Consider the following 16,760-nt stretch of genomic DNA (forward strand, 5'->3'; position numbering starts at 1 on the left):
TGCAGTAATTTATTGATGTGAAATACACGACACTACACAATTTGATGGTTCATGTGCTATAATATTATTCTCATCTCATTTTCTCTAGCCGCTTTATCCTGTTCTACAGGGTCGCAGGCAAGCTGGAGCCTATCCCAGCTGACTACGGGCGAAAGGCGGGGTAAACCCTGGACAAGTTGCCAGGTCATCACAGGGCTGACACATAGACACAGACAACCATTCACACTCACATTCACACCTACGGTCAATTTAGAGTCACCAGTTAACCTAACCTGCATGTCTTTGGACTGTGGGGGAAACCGGAGCACCTGTAGGAAACCCATGCGGACACGGGGAGAACATGCAAACTCCGCACAGAAAGGCCCTCGCCGGCCACGGGGCTCGAACCCGGACCTTCTTGCTATGAGGCGACAGCGCTAACCACTACACCACCGTGCCGCCGTATTATTATTCTGTTCAGGCTGATTTTGTGCCCTTGCAAATATTTTGCTCATACAATCATTAGACGCTCTGCTTTTAGACAGTGCCTATATATCATCTGCTCAGGTCTAAAATTACTGATTGTAGTCCATCTATTGCTATGTACAAGTGTTCAGGGTACAGGTACAGCAGTACTGCATACGGTTTTAGTTAAACACCAAAGGTGCAAGTAGAGCTAAAGAAATGTCCTGTGTTATCGCACACACTTCTACACTATTTATTCTACAGTAAGTCTTTCAGTGACACACTTCCAGTGAGACTTTCATTTTGTGGTTTATTTATTTATTTATTTTTAAATTTTCTGCCCCTAGTGGACAGACATGTTCACATTATGTGCAAAAGTATGAAGGCAGACCCTTATGTGACCGTTTGTGAACAACGCTCTCACGTGTTCACAGACACGCAGACATATAAAATCAGGCCTTACTCACACTGACAGGCAGCCTTACTTGATTGGTTGTTTCTCGCCCGGGTCTCGTCCCAGATGGAAGATGAGTGGCTGCATGGTGTGCTCCTGCTGAGTATGATTGGTGACCCCAGGAACCTCCTGGCCAGGACAAAAGTTGATTCCCTGTAGGAAAGAACATGTATTACTATTAGTATACACGAACACAAGCATGGGAACGATTCCATCGGATCTAAGTAACGAGAAATTAAAATCAACTGTTCGTGGGACAGTCAGAGGAGAAAACACTAAAAAATTCTAACATACACAGTCGGGTCCATAAGTATTTGGACAGTAACACAATTTTCAAAATTTTGCCTCTGTACACCGCCACAATTGATTTGAAATGAAGCAATCAATCAAAGTGTGACTGAAGTGTCAACTTTCAGCTATAATTCAAGGGGTTTAACAAAAATATTGCATTAATTTAGGAATTACTGCCATTATGTTGTTGTTTTTTTGTTTGTTTTTACAGTCCATCCATTTTCACAGGCTCATAAGTAACTGGACAACTGACTGATGAGCAGTTTCATGGCTAGGTGTGGCCTGGTTCTTCATCATTTCTTGACAAATTAAGGAGATAAAAGGTCTGGGGTTTATTCCAAGTGTTGAATTTTCATTTGGCAGCTGTTTGGCAACTATCAATGTGGCAACTGTCAAGGTGTTGATGAAAGTGAAGGAGGCAATCACTAGGCTGAAACAGGATCAACTGTGAGCCACTCACTTACGTATCCCCCCACTCTCGCTTATATCAGAACGCAAGCAATCGAAGGAATAGGACACTTATTATGAATGTTGACTTCAACAAATAATTAACCCTGAAGTAAGTAAGTAAGTAAAGAGCAGTGTCTCTCCCCAGGGATTTCAAATAGCATCCTGGTAAACTGACATTTTGAAACAGCATTTTGCTTCTTGAAATTGCGTCAAAAATCCACCCTATATGTTTTGTAAATACATTTAGTTGGTAAACAGGAAGTCGATGTGCAACAGACCTGATAACGGTATACATGGTATAGAACCCCAAGCTGAAGCTCGGTACCAAATATCAAGCAGTTGTGATTTGTAGTTGCTGAAAAAAGTGTCATGAAAATTTTGTAAATCCACGCTATATATGTTTCGTAAATACATTCAGTAGGTAAACAGGAAGTTGATGTGCGACAGACCTGAAAACGGTATACACGGTATAGAACCCCAAACTGAAGTTTGGTACCAAGTAGCTATGATTTGTGGTTGCTGAGAAAACGGGTGTTTCGAACGGACAGAAATATGAAGCTACAGACAGACAGAGGTAAAAAAAACAAACAAACAGTATACCCCCCCTTGCAGCGGGGGTATAAAACAAACAAACAAACAAACAAACAAACAATACAAAAAACAGACCTATCAGAGAGACAGCAGAAACTTAGGAGTGGCCAAATTAACAATTTGGTACATTATTAAAGAGAAAGAATACACTGACAAGCTCAGCAACACTAAAAAGGCTTTGAAGAGTATAGAAAACAATTAAAAAGTGGATGATTATAGACCTCTTTCCTTGGTGAAGAAAAACCCCTTCACAACATATAGGCAAGTCTAGAACACTCGAGGAGGTAAGCATGTCATTATTTAAAGTCTACAATCAAGAGACACCTCCATACCACATCATCTTTCAAACATTGTGGAGACAATGCTATGGCATGGGCATGTATGGATGCCAATGGAACTGGGTCACTGGTGTTTACTGATGTGACTGCTGACAGAAGTAGCAGGATGAATTCTGAAGTGTACAGAGCTATACTTTCATTCAAGTGCTGCCAAACTGATAGGATGACACTTCACAGCAGAGATAGACAATGACTCAAAAACACACAGTGAAAGCAACTCAAGAGCTTCTTAAGGCAAAGAAATGGAATGTTCTTAAATGGCCGAGCCAGGCACCTGACCTTAACCCAATTGAACATTCTTTTCACTTTCTGAAGACAAAACCAAAGGCCCCACAAACAAGCAACAACTGAAAACAGTAAAGGCCTGGAAAATTATCTCAAGGGAAGTAACTTAGCATTTGGCGATGTCCATGTGTTCCAGATCTCAAACGGCCATCGACTGCAAAGGAGTTGCATCCAACTATTAAAAATAATCCTTATATTTTTAATTATGTTAGTTTGTCCAATTAGTTTTGACCCTGTGAAAATGAAGGGATCATGTTTTTAAAATGGCTGGAATTCCTACACAGTTAACGCAATTAAAAAAAACAAAAACCCTTGAATTAAAGCCGAAAGTCAACACTTCAGTCACATCTTGATAACTTCATTTCAAAACCATTGTGGTGGTGTGGAGGGAAAAAAATTTGAAAACTACGCCACTGTCCAAATACTTATGTAGCTACTGTAGGACTGAATTGTGGCCATTCATTCACATTTATGTATTTTAAACATTCTTTTCTGTGATTCAGTGATTTTTAAGTAAGAACTTTATTTTTATTTTTTAGGTTTTTGGCAAAGTGCTCCTGGTAGTTGGGGAGCTTCATTAAAATATCCACTCAGAGAAAAAACAAAAAACTGGGCTCTGTGGCTCCCATAGCTTGTAGACAAGAGGAAAACAAATTAGCCTTTGCTCATCAAAAAACCCACTATCCCTCGAGGTACAGTGGAGACATGCATCATAATGCATAGTTTGATGATATTCTGAGATTCTGACCAAGTGAACAAGCATGAGGATGTGTTTCAGACTGAGACTACAAAGTACTTCTGAAAGTCACTCTTTCAGAGAAGGTGGTCTGTGAAATGTCAAATGTAAAGGAAAGGGTTTTTTTTTTTGTATTCTCAAAATGGCATATCAAGTCAAAGTCCCTCCCGTGCCAGGACCTAGTTTTCCCAGGCAGTCTCCTGTCCCAGTACTAACCAGTCTTTTGATACACATTGAGATCAGCACTGACCAATTTCCATAGCCCTCGGCCTCTCGCCTATAACATACGCCTCGGTCACAACCGGCCGTACATGCTCCTACGGCTGGTCTACGTGCAAAAAACGCATGGAGGGCGCACGTGAAATGCACGGAGGGCGTGTGTGTGACGTGCTGATTTTCGAGCCGTCGACTGGCCGCAGATGTTCTTTGTCATGTCAAACAAACTCTACGGGCGCTTACGTTTTTTTCAGGTTGCAAGACAAACTTACGGCCAACGTGCGTCTTTCTCCATGAACAAAAAAATCGCAGCGATTTGGGAAACGGCAAAAATCGCACGGCCAAAAAATCGTACGTCCGGTTGTGACCTAGGCTATAGCTAGGGTTACAGTGGGGGGCTAATCCTCTGGTAACTGCGAGAGTTTGACTCCCTACTCACATCTGTATTGTTCTATTTATAATAGAACAATTAATGAATCAGGGATGAGAGTGGGCCCTGATGAAAAAAGCAGAAAATCTGTAAAATGTCCTGAGGGTGCCGAAGGCGCCCGAAGTAATAAGGGGGGTCCAGGGGGACACCCCCCGTGAAATTTTTTTAAAAATGCGACCTTACACACCCTATTTCCTGCAATCTGAGCTGTAGTTAATTAAAACACCTGATGCCTATTTTCATACTTCTTGAAATAAAAACACTATTATATAGAACAATATGTATCAAAATCAATATGTGTATTGCATTAATTCAAAATAATATGTACATTTTATGGGGACTGGTTATTACTCATTGTCAACATTACTTGTTTTTCTAAAAAATGTCCATTAAAATCCATAGTTATTTACAGTTCCATTAATAATTCAAATTTTCATATATTCAATATATTGAATTAAATAAAAACATTTATATATCTTATCGAGACTGACCTTTTCCTAATGTCCACATTACTTGTATATGATTTCTTCACAATGTCTATTTAAACTTTAAAAGTTATATAGTTATCAACACTGTCAGCTACAATTCAAATTATTATATATTCAATGTATTGAATCAAACAAATGCATATTTTATGGGGACTGTCTTTATCTTATTGTCCACATCACTTGTATGTTTTCTTCAAAAGGAAGAGTATACGTCTATTCACACTTTTTACAGTTAAGTTGTTTACAGTTCCCAGTTATTTTTGAAACAAATTTTCATTAGATCATTTTATAGAATTCTTCTTCAGCTTCTTGGCCAAAGCCAAAAGCTCATCAGTCCTCTCTTTTTTCCTTTTTCTTTCATTAGCCAGCCCCTCCTGTGTTTTTACATGCTCTAACCTGGCCCTCTTCTGCTCTCTCTCACACTCCTCTCTTGCTTTCCTTTTGCTTTGCTAAACTTATTTATACCAGCATCAATTTCACGTACCTTCGCTTCATCTCGCTTGTCAATAGTATTCGGCATCTTGAGAAATCACGCCGATTAGAGGAGCATATTTTTAATATGCAGCTCACGAACATGTGCAAGTTTTGATAAAAGAAAACGGCTGTGGGTATCTTTGTAAAAACTGTTCTGATTGGCTGTTATGGTCTCGACATCGATGTTTTGACCAATAACAATGTAGATAACACAAATTTTACATCACATTCAACGAGATTAAATGAGACTAAAGATGGCGACTTACAAATAATGTGTAAACATCGTTGGAGTTAATTAAGTTTGAACAACATGAAGGAACATACCCCAACCTCCCGCAATTAATTAAAAAAAATTCTCAACAGATTTGGCATAATATAAAAAGGTTGTTTTTTACTCAGAAAAAGCGGAAATCCGCCGAAAAGCGGAAAACTCTCATCCCTGATGAATTTAGGGGCACGTGGCCTGAAATTCTGCACTATTTTTTTCCAAGTCAAGTCAATTTCTGTAGCGCTTTTAACAATAGACAGTCACAGCAGCTTTACAGAATTTGAATGACTTTAAACATGAGCTAATTTTATCCCTAATCTATCCCCAACGAGCAAGCCTGTGATGAAGGTGGCAAGGAAAAACTCCATCAGATGACATGAGGAAGAAACCTCAAGAGGAACCAGACTCAAAAGGGAACCCATCCTCATTTGGGTGATAACAAACAACATTAACAGTTTTAACATGAAGTCAGTTTCATTGATGTTATAACTTCATTGATGGAAACTTGAGTGCAAAACTGTTCATGACAACTGCAGTCCTAAAGTTAGCAAAATCAACTGTAGTCCTCAGCCATAAAAGCATTACTGTAAGTGTCCAGAGCATCTTCCAAGTGTGACTTTCAACTGTCCATATGGGGCCGTCCTCCACAGGAGCGATATTATGAGACTCCGACCAGACATAGGGCATCAGGATGGATCCTGGTTCACCAGGACCCAATTCAAGATACTACGTCATGCATCATGTGGTGGGCTTTTCTCATTCACACAAGGCATTGTAGGATACAAATTTGAAACAGGAGAGAAAAACAGAAGACATGAGTGTAAGAATGAAACATGAAAGACTGACTACAGTAACGGAAAGCAAGAAGAAAAGATGTTATGTTGTGAAGGAAAGGAAACGCAGGACCAAACTAAAATAATCGGCAGTCAGTAAGCACCTTGGCGTGATCAGCTGTTCGTTTAGCAACAGACTGATGTAACTGTCAGTGCATGGTCAAAGGTAAACCTATAGATGGCAGTAATGCAAGACTGTGGATGCCAGCTGCCATAAAACCCAAAAGAAAAAGACGAAGATAACGAAGGTAAGCCTCCGCATATGCACACGGACTTCCTCTGTCTGCTTGACTGCGTGAAGCGAGCGATTTCATGCACATTATTTGCTCGGGAATCCCCTCAAATTAATAACTTCCCAGCCACAGAATGGCCTGTTTTTTTTTTAGATATTACAAAAATACCCCTCCTTGAATTGCCACCTTAACATGGTGGAGGGGTCTGAGTGCCTCAGGGATTCTAGGAGCTATGTTGTCGGGGCATTTGCCCCTGGTAGGATCTCCCATGGCAAAGAGGTCCTAGATGAGAGGTCAGGCAAAGAGCAGTTCAAAATGACCCTTATGAAAGGAAAAACAGGTATCTGAGTACCCTCGCCCAGACCAGGGATACCGGGGCCCCACCCTGGAGCCAGGCCTGGGGGAGGGGCTCATCGGCAAATACCTGCTGGCCGGAGCTATATCCGTGGGGCCCGGCTGGGCCCAGCCTGAATGAGCAGCACGGAACCAGTCTCCTGTTGACCCACCACCCGCAGGAGGTGCCGTAAGGGTCTGGTGCACTGTGGATCGGGTGGCAGCCAAAGGCGGAGGTGCTGGCATACTGATCCCCGGCTGACAAAATTGGCTTTGGGACATGGAATGTCACCTCTCTGGTGGGAAAGGAGCCTGAGCTTGTGCGTGAGGTTGAGCGGTACCGACTATACATAGTTTGGCTCACCTCAACACATAACTTGGGATCTGGAACCAATTTCCTGGAGAGGGGTTGGACTCTCTTCGATGCTGGAGTTGCCAAAAGTGAGTGGCGCCAGGCAGGGGTGAGGCTATTGGTAGACTGTCATTTGTGCTTATGTGCCAAATAGTATTTCAGAGTACCTGGCCTTCTTGGAGTCCTTGAGTGGGGTGCTAGACAGTGCACCATGAGGGGACTCAATTGTTTTACTGGGGGGGCTTCAATGCTCACGTGGGCAAGGACGGTAAGACCTGGAGGGGTGTGATTGGAACGGCCTGCCTGATCTGAACCCGAGTGGTGTTCAGTTGTTGGACTTCTGTGCCATGCACGGTTTGGCCATAACGAACACCATGTTCGAGCATAAGGGTGTCCATAAGTGCACGTGGCACGAGGACACCCTAGGCCATAGATTGATGATTGACTCTGTAGTCGTTTCATCTGATCTACGACCGTATGTCTTGGACACTTGGATGAAGAGAGGAGCAGAGCTGTCAACTGGTCACTACCTGGTGGCGAGCTGGATCAGATGGCGGGGGAGGAGGCTGGACAGACCTGGCAGGCCCAAACGTGTAGTGAGGGTATGCTGAGAACGTCTGGTGGAGGCTGCCGTCCATCAGATCTTCAACGATCACATCTGGCAGAGCTTCAACTGTATACCGGGGGAGGATGGGGACATTGAGTCTGAGTGGACCATGTTCCGCACCTCTATTGCTGAGGCAGCCGTGCAGAGCTGCAGCTGCAAGGTTGTTGGTGCCTGTCGTGGCGGTAATCCCCGAACCCGATGGTGGACACCTGCAGTGAGGGGAGCCGTCAAGCTGAAGGAGGAGTCCTATCAGGCTTGGTTAGCCTGTGGGTCTCCAGAGGCAGCTGACAGATACCGATGGGCCAAGCGGAATGCGGCTCTGGCGGTCACTGAAGCAAAAACTCGAGTGTGGGAGGAATTCGGTGAGGCCATGGAAAGTGACTTTCGGTTGGCCTTGAAGAGATTCTGGCAAACCGTCCGGCGCCTCAGGAAGGGGAAGCAGTGCTCCGTCCCTACTGTTTACAGCGAGGATGGAGTGCTGTTGACCTCAACTGGGGACATCGTCCGATGGTGGAAGAAATACTTTGAGGATCTCCTCAATCCCACCTTCATGTTGTCCAAGGAAGACGCAGAGTCTGAGGGTGCTTAGGAGGACTCACCCATCGCAGGGGCTGAGGTTGCCGAGGTGGTTAAAAATCTCCTTGGGAGTCAGGCTCCGGGGTTGGATGAGATTCGTCCTGAGTTCCTGAAGGCACTGGATGTTGTTGGGCTCTCTTGGCTGACACGCCTCTTCAACACTGCGTGGAGGTCGGGGACAGTGCCTCTGGATTGGCAGACTGGGGTGGTGGTCCCCCTTTTTAAAAAGGGGGACTGGAGAATGTGTTCCAAATATAGGGAGAAATCACACTTCTCAGCCTCCCTGGGAAAGCCTCTGCTGGGGTGCTGGAGAGGAGAGTCTGGTCAACAGTTGAACCTCGGATTCAGGAGGAACAATGCGGTTTTCATCCTGGTCGTGGAACACTGGACCAGCTCTTTACCCTTGCAAGGGTACTAGCGGGTGCATGGGAGTTTGCCCAACCGGTCTACATGTGTTTTGTGGACCTGGAGAAGGCTTACGACCATGTCCCTCGTGGTGCCGTGTGTGTGTGGGTGCTTCAGGAGTATGGGGTTCAGGGCCCACTACTGCAGGCCATTCGGACCTTGTATGACCGGAGTAGGAGTTTGGTTCACATTGCCGGCAGTAAGTCGGACTCGTTCCCAGTGCATGTGGGACTCCACCAGGGCTGCCCTTTGTCACCGGTTCTGCTCATAACTTTTATGGACAGAATTTCCAGGTGCAGCCAAGGGGCAGAGGGTGTCCGGTTTGGTGGCAGCAGGATCACGTCTCTGCTTTTTATGAATGATGTGGTCCTGGTGGCTTCATCAATCTGTGACTTACAGCATATGCTGGGATGGTTTGCAACTGAGTGCGAAGCGACTGGGATGAGGATCAGCACCTCCAAGTCCATGGCCATGGTGCTCAGCTGGAAACGGGTGGAGTGCCTACACCGGTCGGGGGAAGTTGCTACCTAAAGTGGAGGAGTTTAAGTATCTCAGGGTTTTGTTTACAAGTGAGGGTAAGGGGAGCGGGAGTTGGACAGACGGATCGGGGCAGCAGCAGCAGTGATGCGGACACTAAACCGGTCTGTTGTGGTAAACAGAGAGCTGAGCCAAAAGGCAAAGCTCTCAATTTACTGGTCCATCTACGTTCCCACTCTCACCTATGGTCACGAACTATGGGTAGTGACTGAAAAAATGAGATTGCGGATACAACCGGTAGAAATGAGTTTTCTCCACAGGGTGGCTGGGCTCTCCCTGAGAGACGGGGTGAGAAGCTTGGTCATTTGGGAGAGAATCAGAGTAGAACCGCTGCTCCTCCACATCGAAAGGAGTCAGTTGAGGTGGTTCGGACACCTTCTTAGAATGCCCCCTGGACACCTCCCAAGGGAGGTTTTCTGGGCATGCCCCACTGGGAGGAGACCCCAGGGCAGACCCAGGACACACTGGAGAGATTACATCTCTCGGCTGGCCTGGGAACACCTCGGTTTTCCACCGGAAGAGCTGGTGAAGGTGGCCAGGGAGAGAGAAGTCTGGGCTGCTCTGCTCTGCTTAGGCTGCAACCCCTGTGACCTGGATCCAGATAAGTGGTAGAAGATGGATGGATGGGTTACAAAAATAAACATGTATCACAATGACCAAATTTCAGAGGGAACTAAATTTGACAGATTTTATGAAATCGAAAGGCCGTCTACTTTTAATCATTAAAAACACCAAAATGTTAACAGTTTCAACAGAAAAATGTCCAAGGATCTTTAAACAGCTTGCTTGCCCAAGACTCATATCGCTCCTGTTTCTCAAGAACTAACAAGCTTCAGATTCACCTTTACAAGTTACACGCCGACACTAAACATCATTACTTACACTTTAGTACAAGGTCCCAACATGCATATTTGTGATTATCAATGTGTATTTTTACTATCTGAATAATGATTGAAGATATTCAGATTTATATTTATGCTCGAACATCGCAGCAACATATTGAAAGCATGAGAAATACTGACTGAGTCAGGATGACCCTAATGACACACTCTTCAGCAGGAATTCAATTAAGAGACATGATGAATGGAGAGATGCAGTGGAAACATCAATAAGCTTCTGCCTACAAGGAGTGTTCATCACAATCAACAGACCTGCAGTATGGAAATGTGTGTGTGTTCCCTGTTCGTTATGGTACACTGCCTGAAGCTATTGTGGTACCTTCTCTGTAAAACTCTGGCAAGACTGCAGGGCATCCGTGTGTGTGTGTATGTGTGTATATATATATATATATATATATATATATATATATATATATGTATGTATGTGTGTATGTGTGTGTGTGTGTCGCGGCAGGAGGTAAAGAGTGCTCTCAATATTTTGGTGAAGGGAGGCCGGTCCAAGGGAAGAGGCTATACATGGAACTGGGCCTCTCTCTCTCTCTCACACACACACACACACACACACACACACACACACACACACACACACACACACACACACTTCACAGTTCATCACTTCAATCCCTGTAATTTTTTTTCCACACAGTAATCTAGGGGCATCCAACAAATAAAATCTCAGCAGACTCAGGGAAAATAAATAAATAAATTTCAGCATTTACCAGAAAAGAAACTGCAGCTCTATCTATTCATAATAGGGAAGAGGCTATACATGGAACTGGGCCTTTCTCTCTCTCTCTCTCTCTCTCTCACACACACACACACCATCACTTCAATCCCTGTAATTTTTTTCCACACAGTAATCTAGGGGCATCCAACAAATAAAATCTCAGCAGACTAAGGGAAAATAAATAAATAAAAAAACCTTCAGCATTTACCAGAATGTGTGTCGATATCAGTGGCTTTAGAAAGTAGAATGTGATGAGCTAACAGCAGCCAATTTAATGCTATTGCAACCGAACACCACTGACAAAGTTCTAGCATTGTCAGAATTAATGTTTTTATTAAAACCTTAAAGCATGTCTGCTTTCACAATGATCATCTAAAAGCCACCATTAGGAGGATGGCAAAGGATGATGTGCAACTCGTAGGACAGCGACAATTTAAAAAAATAAATAAATAAAATGAAAACGCCACTAGTAGATAGTAGGCATGTAACAATATATCATACAATGATAAATCACGATACAAATTTATGACGATTCATATCGATTAAATTAAAAAATGAATTGCGATTATTATCAGGCTGTGTAATCTTAGTTTTTCCTAGCTACAATTACACTGTTTAGACAGCAGAGGGTGAAATAACATGCAATAGTGGGAATACACTTGACTTCACCGTAGGCAGAAGTAACACAGCTCTAAGGCCGTGAAAACACACAAAAACGGATCCAAAATAGGAAAGAGCTGTTGTGTGATTGTACAAATAGATTTAACAAGAAATCAGAGCTCTCTTTTTACAGACTGCTGAAAGATAAAGGAAAGAGAAGTAAATGCAGGTAGTACAAATGGTCATAAAATGTTTTATGAAAATGCCTATTTGTTCTGAACTTTATTATTTTTCATAAAATGAATAATCTATTTAATAGGCTATTCTATTTTACTCCAAACTTTACAAATGTGTGTAAATAATTACTGTTGATTATTCAGAAAATGAAATAAATTTCATATTTAAGTTGATAAAGAATAGGAAAATAAATTCTGCATTTTTTGGCAATAAAATTTTCTTCTTTTTTTTTTAAATATATCGTGGGAAAATTGAATCGTAAACCCAATATCATGAATCGAATTGAAAGATGAATTGGATGAATCGTTACATGCCTAGGAGGTAGTGAACATGCCAATGGACAGTATCTCAAGCTCACTTTGAAGAAGGCTTGTTTATGTGAACCCATTTTCTTCATGAAATCAGATCACACTGACTGATCACATAAGCATAGGTCTATTATTAGAGAATCTTCATTGTATAGCTGGACATGGAGAACATGTGACCATACAGACTGTTACAGAATTATAGAATTTTATTGAAAGACTGTAATCTTGTGCAGTGTGACAAGTCCATCCATCCATCCATTATCCGTAACCGCTTATCCTGTGCAGGGTTGCAGGCAAGCTGGAGCCTATCCCAGCTGACTATGGGTGAGAGGCGGGGTACACCCTGGACAAGTCGCCAGGTCATCACAGGGCTGACACAATGAGACAAACAACCATTCACACTCACATTCACACCTACAGTCAATTTAGAGACACCAATTAGCCTAACCTGCATGTCTTTGGACTGTGGGGGAAACCGGAGCACCCGGAGGAAACCCACGCAGACACGGGGAGAACATGCAAACTCCACACAGAAAGGCCCTCATCAGTCACTGGGCCCGAACCCAGAACCTATTTGCTATGAGGTGACAGTGCAAACCACTACACCACTGTGCCGCCCCAGTGTGACAAATAAGAATCTTAAAAGACTGCTCTAATCACTCACCTAAAACCTAGTTCATACTTTATTAGCTTATGAGTTGAATCGAGTGAGTTGGTGAAACACCAAAACACAGTATTGCCAAAGGTTTATGGACACCTGACCAATCACATTCATATGTGCTTTTGAGACACGCCATTATAGATTTAGTCCCTCTTTTCTGTTATAATGACCTCCACTCTTCTGGGAAGGCTTTCCACTAGATTTTGGAGCGTTTCCCATTCAGTCACAAGAGTGTGTTAGTGAGGTCAGGCAACAAGGATTGGCCCACAGTCAGTGTTCCAGTTCATCCCAAAGGTGTTCAGTGGGGTTGAGGTCAGGGCTCTGTGTAGGCCACTCAAGTTCTTCCACACCAACCATGTTGTGGCAGCGGGGGCGTGGTCAAGCGCAGGTCTGTGACAGGAGGGCGGAGTCAGGGAAAGTAAATGGCAGAATCACTACACCTGATGTCAATTAACCTGTTTGTGTGTGTCTTCCCAGTGACCGCGCCCTACTTAAGGAGGGAGAGCGTAGAGCAGAGGAGCTCATCCCCGAACCAGACGCCGGTTGTGTGTGTCTGTATAGTACAAGTTGTTCACTGAAAAGTGTGGCAATAAAACCCCTGGTTACGAACATGATCTCTGTCCTGACGTCCTCTGTGCTCCACCCACCCATATAAACTGTTATACATGTCTTCATGGAATACACTTTGTGAACAGGGTCCTTGTCATGCTGGAACAGGTTTGGGCCTCATAGTTCCAGTGAAATCTTAATGCTACAGGATGAAAAAAAGACATCAGAGACAATTGTGTGCTTCAAAATTTTGTGGCAACAGTTTAGGGACTACCCATATATAGGTGTGATGATCAAGAGTCCACATACTTTTGGCCATATAATGTATAAAAGACAGCATCACTCCTGGACCATTAGTTTTTTAAGGTAAATTTCGTGGGATTAAAAAGAATGGATATATAAGTCAGTATACTGTACAAGTCGAAGATGAAAATTACTTAAATGAATAAACAAACAAGGAAGCAAACCTAGGAGCAAATTCGATCCATCATCTGTACCTGCTTATCCTGTTCTACAGGTTCGCAGGCAAGCTGGAGCCTTTCCCAGCTGACTTTGGGCGAGAGGCGAGGTACACCCTGGACAAGTCGCCAGGTTATTATAGGGCTGACACATAGAGAGAAACAACCATTCACACTCACATTCACACCTACAGTCAATTTAGAGCCACCATTTAACCTAACCTGCATGTCTTTGGACTGTGGGGGAAACCAGAGGAAACCAACACAGACACGGGGAGAACATGCAAACTCCACACAGAAAGGCTCTCGCCGGCCACTGGGCTCAAACCCAGGACCTTCTTGCTGTGAGGCGACAGTGCTAACTACTACACCACTGTGCCACCAGGAGCAAATTATTATTTTTATATAATTATTATAATACTGTACAATAATAAAAATGACTGTGAAGAAAAAGTTAGAGTGAAAATAGGTAGCAATGTGGTGGAGATGGTGGTGAGGGTGATGAGTTATTTTTTATAACTTTGAATACAGAAAATAACAGTTATTTTGTACAACTGTATTACTTAATAAGTTACTTTGCTTTGGGCAACTCAAGTAAAGAAATGCCACTGGCTAGAGAGCAAAACATGCATCTTATAGTCCTTATACCATACACATGACCCAACAATCTTTCTAGTTGGCCTCTGGCCTCGCACCAGTGGAACCACAATAAACCATTTTCATATTTCATTTTTCACCCCTATGATTTCTGACAGGAAGGAGCATCGCATGCAGAGCACTTACTCTGTGAAATTTCTCATTTCGCACTTCAGTGACCCTCATGGGCCTTCAAGAGGAATGCACCCACATGAACGATACTATTAAGCCATCATTTCAACCACATTTAAGTGCAAAGAAACCAGCACGGAAAACCTGGTTGTTTTAAAGAGTCCTTATACTCATGTCATCCGAAATAATCCAAATCAATTTCAGCAGCACAGCTTCTTAGAATTACAGTGGCGTCAGGCGAGACAGCGGTTCAGGGGTCAGAGGGCAAGACTGAATTCTGAAGCCATCTTTTAAGCCCCCTCACCCAAAAAAACATATTAACCACAAGGACTGCTCTCCGAGTGTCCCTCGGCCGCTCAAACAATCGATAAGACAGCTCACAGGCAATCAGCCACCATTATTTGTGAAGTTCCACTCCAGTTCACATGAGCTGATAAAGGAGGTGCCTATTGATTCAGCAGTCCTCCATGAGAGGACAATTTAAGCAGCCGATGGGGCATAAAACAAACTCAGGGAAGAAAAGCCTTGGGCCAGAGCTGGTTCTGGGGTCAACATGTCTCTTATCCAAGGGATAAGAGAAAAAGCATGCGTTTTTATCTCTCTATCTCTCTTTCTCTTCTTTTTATAACTATATCAAGCTTGTAGTATGAAGGATTGTGCTGGGGCAACAAATGATTCATACTCACTGAAGTGTGATGACCACATTAAATGTGCAGTTTGTTATTTTTCAAATAGTTCCTAAACCTACAACCCCATTTCCAAAAAAGTGAAATGTTGTTCAATTCTTGCCTGATATGATAAGGATTTCAGCTGCTGAACAGTTTGGGGTCTCCTTTGTCATATTTTTCATTTCATAATGCCCAAAATGTTTTTAATGGGAGACAGGTCTGTTGCTGCAGGCAGGCCAGTTTAGCACCCTCACTCTTTTACTATGGCGCCATGCAGTTATGCAGAAAGCGATTTGGCATTGTCTTGCTGAAATAATCAAGACCTCCTTTTGGAGAAACATGGCAGCATGTTTCTCCAAAAACTGTATTTATCATTCAGCATTAATGATGCCTTCCCAGATGTGCAAGCTACCCATGTCATGTGCACTAATCCACCCTCATACCATAACAGATGCTGGTTTTTGAACTGTGCACTGATGAGTTGGATGGTCCCTCTCTTTTTTAGCCCAGATGACATGGTGTCCATGATTTCTAAAAAGAATTTTAAATTTTGCTTTGTCAGACCTTGGGACAATTTTCCACTTTGCCTCAGTCCATCGTAAAAGAGCTTGGACCCAGAGAAGCTGGCAGGGTTTCTGGATATTGTTTATATCTGGTTTTAACTTGCATTTGTGGATGCAGTACTTAACTGTTTTCACAGACGATGATTTTCTGGTGTTCCTGAGCCCATACAGTGATTTCCGCTACAGACACGTGTCTGCCAATTAACCAAATTAGTTGTGAGATGTTCCACCAGGTTTTTTTTTCTCCAGTCTTTTATTGCCCCGTCCCAACATTTTTGAAATGTGTTGCTGGCATTAAGTTCAAAATGAGCATAAGTTTTTCAAAAAACAATAAAATTTCTCAGTTTCAACATCTGATATGTTGTCTTTGTACTATTTTCAGGATACATGATTTCCATGATTTGAAAATCATCACATTCTATTTTTATTTTCGTTTTACAGTGTCCCAACATTTTTTGGAAAGAGGGTTATATAATTGTGATATTATTTTAAAGACGTATTTCCAATACTGCCATGCATGTGCAACTGCATATGATCTTGCTTGTTTCTTTCTTTCTTTGTCTCAGGCTTCTGTTAACGTTTTTCTGGCCCACAAACAGGTCATGGCCCAACCTTAATCAGCTATGCTACTTTTATTGAGAACTCAACGAATGAGTCATCGATAGTTTCACCAGTGTGTGTGGGCTCAGTTGTGAAGAAGGTAAGGCTGTTTGATGTTTTCATTAATACTGCAGAAAGGTCGAAAGTGGACAAACTTTAATATTCATTTAGCTTGAGCTTGAAAACAAAACAAAACAAAAAACCCAGAAACATTTTATTTTATATATATATATATATATATATATATATATATATATATATATATATATATATATATACCCCGATTCCAAAAAAGTTGGGACAAAGTACAAATTGTAAATAAAAACGGAATGCAATGATGTGGAAGTTTCAAAATTCCATATTTTATTCAGAATAGAACAT

At 42.6% G+C, this 16,760-nt stretch overlaps 1 protein-coding gene across 1 annotated transcript in view; it reads right to left on the bottom strand.

The window, feature by feature from the left end:
- galns (galactosamine (N-acetyl)-6-sulfatase) overlaps window positions 1–16,760 on the bottom strand; it is a 103,164-nt gene that overhangs the window by 16,940 nt on the left and 69,464 nt on the right. The window contains exon 12 of the mRNA XM_060911891.1: window positions 930–1,051. Coding sequence (XP_060767874.1) covers window positions 930–1,051 — 122 coding nt within the window. The remainder of the gene's footprint in view (window positions 1–929; window positions 1,052–16,760) is intronic.

Source organism: Neoarius graeffei, chromosome 27, assembly GCF_027579695.1.
Source record: "Neoarius graeffei isolate fNeoGra1 chromosome 27, fNeoGra1.pri, whole genome shotgun sequence".
Taxonomy (NCBI): domain Eukaryota; kingdom Metazoa; phylum Chordata; class Actinopteri; order Siluriformes; family Ariidae; genus Neoarius; species Neoarius graeffei.